General features: G+C 42.5%; 1 protein-coding gene across 1 annotated transcript; it reads left to right on the top strand.

Moving 5' to 3' along the window:
* The first annotated feature begins 1,901 nt into the window (after positions 1 to 1,901).
* Positions 1,902 to 4,123, top strand: LOC147443904 (polyphenol oxidase I, chloroplastic-like). Its single transcript, XM_086527751.1, has 2 exons — positions 1,902 to 2,686; positions 3,250 to 4,123. The coding sequence occupies exons 1-2, from the start codon at positions 1,902 to 1,904 to the stop codon at positions 4,121 to 4,123; spliced, it is 1,659 nt and encodes a 552-aa protein (XP_086383877.1).
* The last annotated feature ends 7,687 nt before the right edge of the window (positions 4,124 to 11,810 follow it).

The following is an 11,810-nucleotide window of genomic DNA, read 5'->3' as shown; positions in this document are numbered from 1 at the left end:
GAACAATGCTGACACTGGAACTTCTGAAGCACCGGTACAGAAGAAGGGCAAGAAGAAGCGGGTTCAGTGGAAGGATACTGGGTAGTTCCATCTCAGAATCAGACGACGGATTTTCCCAGTAAGTGACTGGAATTTCTTTGGATGGACACCCTTGGAATTACAATTATAGGGGTGTCAAGCACTCAACAAGCATGAAATATGGCATAAAGCTAGCAATACCAAAAGAGTTAGCGACTCCAGAGGAGTACTATCATGAGGAACATAGGACAACTCATGAGGAACATTGGCCAACTCAGCAAACAGACAAATGGGTTTAGGGTTTAGGGTTTGGACCTCAACCGAAAACTCAGATGGGTTCCTCAACACCATTTCAGAATCAGGCGGTGGATTTTTCAAAAAATTGGAGTTATACCAAAATTCAAGAAAGGAGGGAAGGATGTAGAAAGCGAAGACAGTCCTAACAGGCAAGAACTGTCTCTTGGAAGCCGAAGTCACACATCAGTAATTACCACGACAATTACTACAGTAACTTCTAGAAGGCTATAAATAGGACCCATTACATTGTAATCGGACTTCTTGCTTCTTACTTCTTAGTTTAGCCTTCCAAGTACTTCCTGAGCTACAATGTCTTCGCCTGTAACTTCATCTTGTAATCATTACTGCTGCTGTAATCATTTGAGCTTCAATCTGTTATACTTTGTACGGGTTATTCTTGAACTTTGAATCTGAAATTACAAACACCTTTCCAATTGTCCAGTCTATATCTCATTACAGTGTACTATTTCAGTTCAGATAACTATTTCAGTTTAGTCTCTAGTTTCTTTTTCAGTTTCACTAGCTGAACTGACGACTTACCTGTAGCTCTAAATTCTAACACTGGAATCAGCTATCTGAACAGATCAGCTCCAATTCCAACTGCCCCACACCATCAGACTATATTCTAGTAAATATAACCTCCTAGGCACTTAGATGAATATGCCCTTAAGGTTCCAAGCTTCAACCTTAGTCATTACCAAAAAGTAAGTAAAAGATAATTACTGACATGTCAGGCACTAACAATGTGCGTTTGTAAGGGCACCACATTTGATATGCATATTTCCCAAAGCGTTGCCAAGCACAACATGTTCCTCCAGTAGCCCTTGATCTCATCGTGCATTCTCTTACCCATGTGATGGTCATAAGGCCACATGCCTTCAAGGTGCAATCATAGGTGACCGCATTTGTAAAAAGACCTTCACTTGAATTTGGTTGAAAGAGCCAAAAAATTTCTTCCCACATCATGTTGGGCATACCGTGTAAGCAACCTATTCAAAGAATCGACATTTTGAATAGAAATCTCATCAAGAACTTTATGTGCTTTCATGAGGGCACCACATTTGATATACATACTCACGAAAGCATTGCTGCATTGCTAACATAGCATGTTTGTCCATCGCATCAAGTATCGTGTCATCCATGTAAGGGGTTTGCATAAGGCCACAGCTCACAACCTGCCATGCCTGTGTCATTGATTTAGTTCCACATTTCCACTCCATTTTGCTATTCAATCAAAATGGGGTATCTCCTTTGATACCTCTTAATGCACCTCAAACCAAAATTGGCATGGCCTACTTGGTCTAGCACGAGAGTAGTTTTGAGAAACATTTTGAAGCGGCAAGGCGGCAAGGGTAAACATAATATCAATTGCTTCCATTTCTATTGATTGTTGAAGGGCATCCGAGTCCGGCAGCACATGGATATAAGTATGTATTAAGATTCAAGGGGCATCGCCATCGTTGAAGGCTCCGCCCCCGCCCTCGCCCTCGCCCTCGCCCTCTTCCTCTTTGCAGCTTGGCTTGCTCTATTCTATTTGGGTGCTAGTGCGCATTAAGCCTCTCTCACCCTCTCCCTCTCCCTCTCTCATGGCACCACCTACAGCGTTCCCTTATACCAGGCTGCTACTCAGCTTGCTTCTCGCATCAATCTCTCTCTCACACTACAGCTACATTTCCATTGACGCCGCCCCTGTCGTCGTGCCGGACCTGTCACTTTGCCAGCCCGCCATCGGCACCTCGCCAGGCTTCCCCGGCGAGGAGCAAGTGCTCGACTGTTGCCTTCCTCCTACAAATCAAGACAACATCAAGGAATTCTCCTTCAAAGACTATCCTATCCGCCGGAAAAAGATCCGGCGTGCCGCTCACAAGGCATCCGCAAAGTACATGGCAAAATACAACCGCGCATATGAGCTGATGCGCGCTCTGCCATCCGATGACCCACGGAGCTTCGCTGTGCAAGCCAACATCCACTGTGCCTTTTGCAATGGAGCTTACAAACAAAGGGACACTAACATCACATTGCAAGTGCACTTCTCTTGGCTCTTCCTTCCATGGCATAGATGGTATCTCTATTTTCATGAACGCATTCTTGGTAGCCTTCTTGGTGACCCTAGCTTTGCCCTTCTCTATTGGAATTGGGACAACCAAGTAGATGGAGGCAACTCTATGCCTCCCCTTTTTGCGGTCAATGGTACCGCCCTTTATGACTCCAAGCGTGACCCAAACGCTTCAGCACCATCTCCTGTTCGGCTACGCATCGGTTCCGCCGCTACTCTCTCTCCTTCTCAAGTCATTGATGAAAATCTGAATGTCATGTACCAATCCATGGTTACTGCCTCTACTGCTGACATGTTTATGGGCGGTTCCTACAGGTACATCCCTCTAATCACAACTTTCATTTTCAGCTTACTAATTAAACAATGCATAAGCCAATTTGAGCACTCTAAGGATGTGGTCACTTATCAATAATATGTTTTTTCTTTTTTTGAGAGTACAAGAACTTTGAAACACATGCACACGCCCTATGTACAACGGCCTCATAGGTAGGGAGAGAGGCATCCCATCACACACACACTTGGATATGGGAACAGTCTCTAAGAACTTGGAACTTGTGCAACTATGCCAAAAACCGGCATAGTCACAAAAAGACTTGCATAGTTGTATACAAGACAACTAACTAGTGCTCATGTGATCATGGTTAAGGCATAACTCTTTGAAAAATTAACTGACAACCATGCATCGTTTGACCATTTGCCTGAAAAGCATGATATAACACCAAATGTGTCATATTGGGCAATAGCTTATAGTCATCATGAATGGCCATAAGTGTAAGTTGTCTTAGCATGGTGTTACTCCCATTTTATGAGTGTTTTATTAATCACTTACTTTGCAACTTAGAGGCATATTGCTTACAAAATTTGATATTGTTGTGCAGTGCCGGAACGGATTTCTCAAATGTGTCGGCTACAAATGCACCTTTGGGAGGCAGCCTAGAACTTAATGCACATGGTGGCATACATTATTGGACAGGAGATCCGAGAGCAACACTTCGAGGTGACATGGGTGTTTTTACAACTGCGGCTCGTGATCCCATCTTCTATGCCCACCATGCCAATGTGGATAGACTTTGGGAGGTGTGGAAATCCATTCCAGGTGGTCGTCGCACTAATCCCATAGACAAAGACTTCCTTGATGGAGAGTTTTTGTTCTTCGATGAGAATGCCAATCTCATCAAGGTGAAGGTGAAGGATGCCCTTGACTATGAAAAGCTTGGCATTAAATACAAGAAGGCCCACAAGGGAGACAATCAATGGCTCAACTTTGAACCTTTGCCAGTTTCACAAGGTAGCCAAGTTGAATATGCAAGGATGCGAGGTGTAAAAGAAATGGTTCCCTTTGACCAACGAAGTCCTTATTCACCCAAGTATGAGCTTGGATCAAATTTCACTGCCCTTGTGCAACGTCCCCAAAGCAAAAAGGGGGATGATGAAGAAGAGGTTTTGTGCATTCAAGGCTTGGAAGTGACTCAAGATACTTTTGTGCACTTGCAAGTCTTTTTAAATCTTCCACAAGCTAATGCATCAACCCCCATATATAGTGCAGAGTACTTGGGCTCTGCCAACTTGGTGCCCATGCCTGCCAATTCCAAGCACCTCACCACCAATGTGATACTTGAAATAGGGGACAACATCAACAGGATCGGTCTACAAAACGATGAATGGGTAGCCATCACCATTCTAGTACAAACTGACGAACCCATGAGTGCTAGTAGCATCACCATAAGAGGGATGAGTGTTCAATATCACTAGATTAAATAAATCAAACTCACCTCTTGTAATAATCAGCATCAGCTTGTGCTCCCAAGTTTGACAATAATAGCCTTTTTGGAAGCTAGCTTCCAACACTATGTAACATCTTTACTCCTTGAGAGGTGCATACCACCATGAGTGGAGACCAAATTTTGGAAAATGGTAGGAAACATGAAGGTGAATATGCATGTGGGAACGATTTGACCCAATTTGCACATTGAATACCTCTTGTCCCCCCCCCCCCCCCCCCCCCCCCCAAAACCCAAAAAAAAAGAAAAAAAAGATAGGATGGGAGGGGGTAGGATGAAGAAGAGATTGGGAGACTGCTGAGATACATAGACATATCAATTTTATTAGTATAATCCTTTCAGGTCAATTATGACCTATGGGACCAAAGATACGTGTGATGTACTATGTGTGGGGCTGATAAGTGATCGATGCTCTAGGATCATGGTGATGAGAATTGCAATGGAGAACCCACAATGTGGCTGGGAGAGGAAAGTGCGTAGGTATAAATCATGGCTAAAAATGTGAGGAAAGCCAATTTGATGTGAGCAAAAAATGAGCACTCTAGAAGTCTATGGTACAAGGACTCTTGAGCTTGCTGTGAGTATACCGATGTGACTCTTTTTCGATGCCCCAATGCCTTCTCTTGGATCAAAGGGAGTGGAAGCGAATCCAAATGGTTGTAATAGTGCATATCGCTAACAAGGGGATAGGCTCAAGCATATAAGGGTGTGTTCGGTTCAAGCCCATTCTCCCGTAGAGACACTCCCTTATTGAATGTAGAGGAAATTCCAGTGTGCATGGAAAGTCTCGTGTGCATGGAAAGTCTCTTTTATATTGTAAGGATCCTTTTAGTTAATCAAGCAATATAGCATAGCGTGAGTTTTGTTATGTCGAGTCTTCTCTCTCTCTCTCTCGTCTGTACCTTTTGCTCGCCATCACTTGCCATAGCCACACAAGCCTAACACTGGTATCAGAGCTTGAAGACCTTAGAAGCCTCGACTCGAAACGCTACGGAATCGTCGCTTGCAGAGGGGAAAGCCCGTGGGTCGGACCTGCATCAAACGGCTCACACCCGGCATCAAACAGATCTCCTTGGCTTGAGAAGCACTTTTCGACACTATAGCTCTTGCTATTTCCGCCTCCTTAGCCTACTGCAAGTGCAATTCATCATCCACGCGGTCATCGTCGATTGTCTGCAACAGAATTCGCTTAATCTTGTGTTCATACTATATCTAAAAAGGGTCACCTTATTTGTTTTATTAGGTCTTAGGCCTCTAAGCAAGTGGGTATTCACACCCTCGATTATTCCATACTTACAAGGTGTAAGACACCTTCCGTGCTCGGCTTAGTAGCATATTGGCTAGTAAATTTGAAGGCATCTTTTCAAGCTCAGAAGTAGTAAATTGCAGTGATATGGTTGAATCTTGCAAAACCCTTCAACTTCTAGTTTCTGCAGTATCTTAATACGTTTCCTAAGGTGCATGCAAAGACAGTTGGACAACCTCTCTAAAGGTTAAGCCGGTGCAATAACCAACAACACAAGCTTTTTATCAAGCTTCTTAAAGACTTCAACATGGCATCAAAAGTTGACAAGTTTACCGGATCTGGCTTCCACACCTGGCAAATTAAAGTAAAAGGCTATCTCATGCGGAAAAAATTTATGGAGTGTCATGAAACCATTGTCCACCGAGGAAGCAGGCACATCCGCTGCTGTTACGAGAGCACTATCTGCTGAGCAACAACGCAAGGACGAGCAAGCATTAGCTGACATCTCTTGAAGATGATTTTATTCATTATCTGGATGACATGCAATCTGCAAATGCTCCTTGGATGGAACTAGAGAAAGTGTTTGGTCCTAAAGCCAAATACTCCAAAATGAGCCTTAAAATGGAGTTGTATTCTCTTTCTATGCGTGATGCCATGAGAATGTTGCAGCTTTAGCTAACAGACTGAAAAGCATACGCACTCAGCTGATTTATGTTGAAGCTCCTGTCCCAGATGAATATCTTATAGCCGTTTTTCTTAATACCCTACCTACAAAATTTCGTAACTATTTTAAAAGAGAAGGATCCGCTACCTTCTTTGGATGGTATTGTTAACTCATTGCAGGAAGAAGAGAAACGAGTACCACATATTAGTTCTTTCGTATCGATTGCATATGTAGCTCGTGGTTGCACTTTGACTACAAATTCAACCAGTGCTGCAACTTCAACCAGGCTTGCTACCAGCACTAGACCGTGTGCGGTATGTAGCCGCAACAATCATCAAACCAAGGATTGTTTCAACAAAAATCCTTGCATCATCCATTGTGGAAAGACCAATCATCCTTCAAATAAATGTTTTAAAAAGAATAAGTGACATATCAACATGGTTGAAAGTGATGAAGATGTGTTCGTAGATAGTGACGTCTTGTAGTTTTCATTATGTTTTATGTATTCTTTTATGTCAGTTCTCAATAAAATGTACGGGTTATAGACACTGCCACACATCAGTGATAAGACCGCCCTTTTATGTTTGGTTCTGAGTTCTGGTTTGTCTTAGACTGATAATTGTTTGAGGGAAGTACACGCACACACACACACACACACACAACTATGTTATTGTCAAGGGGGGGACTTCTACTCATAGTTTCGGGTGACACTGAACTCTGCCATGGTCTGTCTCGAGTCCATTGTCAGTGGTTTGAGCTTGGGGGGGGGGGGGGGGGGGGGGGGGGGGGGTCAAGCCCAATCGCCCATGCAGACACTCCCTCATTGCATGCAAAGGAAAGTCCAATGTGCATGGAAAGTCTCTATTATATTGTAAGGATCCTTTAATCAAGCAATATAGCATAGAGTGAATTGTTTTGTGTCCAGTCTTCTCTCTCTCTCTCTCTCTTATGTACCTTCTGCTCGCCATGTATGCACGCCATCACCCGCCATAGCCACACAAGCCTAACAGGGTGAGTACGGTTTTCCCTTTCGATGAAGAACATGGTTTTGTAGTAAGAGAGAGAAAGGGATTTGAAAGGAAAATGAGCAAATATCTCTCTCTCTCTCTCTCTCTCTCCACACACACACACACACACACACACACACACACACACACACACACAATATCAGTATACTTCTATCTAACTACTACTGCATTTCCTAGCTATGACAAGGCTCTTCTCTCATATACAATAAGCATGATCTATGGGTTTAACATCATAAATAGTGTCCTCCTTATGTGGATTGGCCCTTATTATTACTTAAGATCCCCATGAAAGGTGTATTGTTTCTATTGTGTCATTTTACTATGATGCCATTTAGAGGTAAACACAGTTTGCATCATTTTACTATTGCTAGTAGCTACTTCAGCTTGCTAACACTTGACTACCTAAGACACATAAGTATCCAGCCAATGGATCATACAATGGTTTGTACACCCATCCTCTAAACCCGATACCTTGAAGATGGAATCCCCTTCCCAATATTGCAGAAATAAGTGATATACTCTGTAACAATTAATGGACTAAAAACTTGTGTGTAGCGGAAATTAGCATGAACATAGTGGGCATTTCATTAGAATAGATTCCTAATGAGAATTACAAGAGTGCTTGGGTGGAGAGAGCAACAAAAAGAATAACACCTAGTTAGATAGCATCAACAATACTTTCAAAAGAGAGAGAAATTAAGCTATTGACAACAGTTGAGGACCGGATTTGCACGGAGCCGGTCCCCCCTCCAAAAGGCTTTGTATTATGGTTTCTCCCATCAAGAGAGACATTGTACAATACAATTCTTTGTGTTCCTTCAAGACTAGCTAGTGAAATGAAGATGAAAGCTTCATGCACTAAGCAAAACACTTAGCAAACACAACTTTAATTATCCCCGTTCTCAGACCCAAGACCTCACACACCTTCGAAGATGGTGAGAGCTAGCAGGGTATGAGAGTAGATTGAGAGGAAGAAGGAGTATCTTACGACAAAGATGTACATCTCCTCACATAATCACTCATATTGCATAGCATAGCTTAGTAATTAGCTTGGTAGAGGAGATGAGCATGCATTGAAGCTTGGCTCTTGGTTGAATTTGCATCCACATGCCAAGAGTGTGTTGATGTAGGCTTCTATCTCACAAGCTGGGAGTAGGTGATGAGCTCTCCATTAAAGCTTGGGAAGAGATAGTCTTCTCTTTCTTCACACATGAGATTGTGTGAGTGTGTGTGTGATAATGCCTTGCAAAAATCAGCCCCCTCTCTCTGTTGGGCGAGCCCTCTTGCTATTTGCTCTTGCTATCTCCCCATTGGCCCTCCCCAAGTCAAGCCAATGATTATTAAGCAGCATAAGTGATAGCCTATTGACATGTGTTCCCCTTTCCCCTTTTGTGAGAGCTTTAGGTAATTTAATAATTAAACTAAACTCTCATTGGACCCCTTTGCCTCCTGGCCAATAGGAATCAGGCAAGCCATTGGGCTGCTGAATGCTCATTGGACCCCTTGGGAGACTGTCCAATAGTCTTCTAGAGGACTTAATTTTCATTGGTTCTTTTATTAAGTGTTTTTTAAATTAATTAAACTAGATTTACTCTAGCCTAAATCTCATGGGTCCACCTCTAAGGCCATCCAATAGGAATTGGGTACACCTTGTGGGCATCTGGCCTAGGGAGCTGACATGTGTCCCTCATTCCCTTTGTGTAAAGGGAGCTTATGTGTGTGTGTGTGTGTGGCTTTCTCTCTCATCCCCTAGAAGAAAGGCTCGCCCCCTCCCATGTAGGGATATGCAAAGACTTTTTTTTACACACACAAAGCATCCAATTCCCCTAGGGTTGACCTTTGGACATAACCTTTGAATTTTGGAACCTTAGCATTTTGGAAGTCTTAATGGGCTGAACCTTAGGGTCTTTTTAGCCCATTGTTGCACACGGCTCTTTTGCAAATGGCCCCCCTTTTGGATCCCTATTTTCCCTCCTTTGGATCTGTACTGTGGCCGGTCTGCTAGCTTAACCAATATTCTAGCTTTTTCTCCCCTGGCATTTCCCCACATTAAATGATCAGTTTAATATGAGAAAATCATTGAGGAGAATTAGATATTGATTATTATGACATTACCTCTCTCTTGAAATCATAGTCGTCCTCGACTATGGTGTAGAGAAGATAAAGCATATTCATGAGTCCTTTTCTTAGCGGGTAGAGGATCCCTATGTTACCCTACGACATCATTCCACAATGGATGACTAGTCCATTTGTTGCTTGAGAGCCGTAGGCTGTCGCAAGCATGTCTGCACATTAGTCCTATCAATCTTCCATAGTAGAGTGACAAGCTCTACTTGGTGTTTGGGAGACGTCCTCTCCGCAAACTTGATCTAAGCATGCATACTACTTCATTTTTGTGCACAATAAAGAAAAAGAGAGTCTTATAAGACAAAAACTTTGTTCATTTTTAACATTTTGTACATTTGCTTACTCTTGGGAAGCATTGTAAGCATTGACAAGGTTTAGGTTATCCTTTAATTGTATGCCTTGCATCCATCTAGCATCGTCAAAAGGATAATTCTTAAACTTAATAAGATATCGTCGGATAGTCTTAACGCCTCTTAATACCTTGTCTTCATGTCGGAGAATGGACTCGGGCTGCAGCACCTCCTCTTGGTCCTCGATCTCCGGTGGGTCTTCAATAGTTGGTTCTTGAGGTGGCTCTCCTTTGTAAGGCTTTAATAGGCTCACATGGAAAGCATTGTGTATGAGCCAATGGTTGGGCAACTTGAGTTGATAGGCCATCTCATTGATTGGCCTAAGAATCTGGAAGGGACCATAGTACCTTTTTGCTAGTTTAGCATAGTACTTTTGGTGGCCCGTAGGATTCTTGCCTGTCGTGTGCCTTAATCGAGCCTTGGGAAACTTTAACAAGACCCAATCGTTTTCTTTAAAGGCTTGGGCTCTTCTGTGCTTGTCAGCAGCAGCCTTTTGCCTTTGCTATGAGATAGAGATAGCATCCTTAATCTTTTGAAAAGATTCTTGTAGGTCTCGGCTATACTCATCTGCAGCGAAGATCTTCCCATGTACTTTAAGTAGCAAGGGACTTTTTGATCTTCCCTCAATTATCTCGAAAGGTGATTTTCCCGTGGAAGTATGTACAGGGTTATTGTAAGCATACTCCACTAAGGGTAAGTACTTCTCCCATTGGGATCTTTGATCTACTTCCGTTACATAGGCTTTTAGTAGATCGAGAATGGTTAGGTTAGCTATTTCACTTTGGCCATCCGTTTGTGGATGATAAGCCGAAGAGAAGTTTAGCCTTGTCCCAAAATTCTCAAAGAGACCCTTCCAGAAATTACTGGTCATTCTAGGATCTCTATCCGACACTATGGACATTGGCAAGCCATGGTACTTGAAAATTTGTGAAATGAAGAGGGTTGCCATTTGATGGGCTTTGATAGTCTTTTTGACAGGTATAAAATGAGCTTGTTTACTGAACTTGTCTACTATCGTCAATATTCCCGTATTCCCGTGGATAGACTTAGGCAATCCAAAGATAAAATCCATGGATATGCTCTCCCATGGTGAATTAGGGATTGGCAAGGGTTGAAGCAATCCAAGTTGCTTCCCTCTATCAAATTTTGTCTTTTGGCATACCACACATTTAGAAACATACTGTTGTATGTTTACTTTCATGGTAGGCCAATAGAAATATGTTTCAATTCCCTTTAAGGTAGACTGAATCCCCCTATGCCCCGCATAAGGTGGAGCATGAGATTCATACATTAATTTCCCACATAGTGAGTTAGTAACACATAGTCTATTGCCATAGAGAAGATAACCATCTTGTAAAGTAAATGGTTCTTCTTTCTTCCCTAATGCAAGGGCTGAAATCACATCTCTAAAATCGGGATCAATAGCGTACTCATCTATCATTGAAGATAGATCATTGTGAGTGGCTATGGAAACCGCATTCACTCTCGGTCGTCTTGAGAGTGCATCATCTACTTGATTATGCTTTCCAGCAATGTGAGCAATATGAAAATGAAATTGCAAAAGGAAATTTTCCCACCTCATTTGTTTGTCGGAGAGCTTGGTTTGCGTCATGAAGTACTTAAGACTTTGGTGATCCGTTCTCGCAGAATGAAAGGAGTCCCCAATAAATAGTGCTTCCATGATTCTAAGGCATGTAGAACTGCAAGGAGTTCCTTTTCATATATGCCTAAAACTTGCTCAACAGGGTCAAGCCTTCGACTCTCATAGCCTATGGCGTGCCCTTCTTGGAGTAAAACAACTCCAAGGCAATCACCACAAGCATCACATTGGACCTCAAATGGTTTTGAGAGATCCGGTAGTGTAAGCACAGGTTGAGAGATAAGCTTTTCGAAAGCATTGTTCTCCTTAACAGACCATGTGTACCTAACGCTTTTCTTTGTTAGGTCATGTAATGGTCCCGCAAGTTGTGAGAACTTTTCTATGAAGCGTCTATAGTATGCACACATACCTATAAAGCTTCTTAGTTCATGAAGATTCCTTGGTTTAGGCCATCCTTTTATTACCTCTAACTTTGATGGATCCATTTGGATGCCATCTTGAGAGATAATGGGACCTAAATACTGAATCTCTTGCAAGAAAAATTCACCTTTCTTTCGATTGATTCTCTCTTAAAACTTGAAATATTACCTGGAGGTGTTGCTTGTGTTCGTCTAATGAATTAGAGTAGATGATAATATCATCA

The sequence above is a fragment of the Adiantum capillus-veneris genome, chromosome 13 (assembly GCF_014529385.1).
Source record: "Adiantum capillus-veneris isolate H3 chromosome 13, ASM1452938v2, whole genome shotgun sequence".
NCBI lineage: Eukaryota > Viridiplantae > Streptophyta > Polypodiopsida > Polypodiales > Pteridaceae > Adiantum > Adiantum capillus-veneris.
Note: the sequence above shows the minus strand (reverse complement) of the source record. Positions and strands in the feature narration are given on the sequence as shown.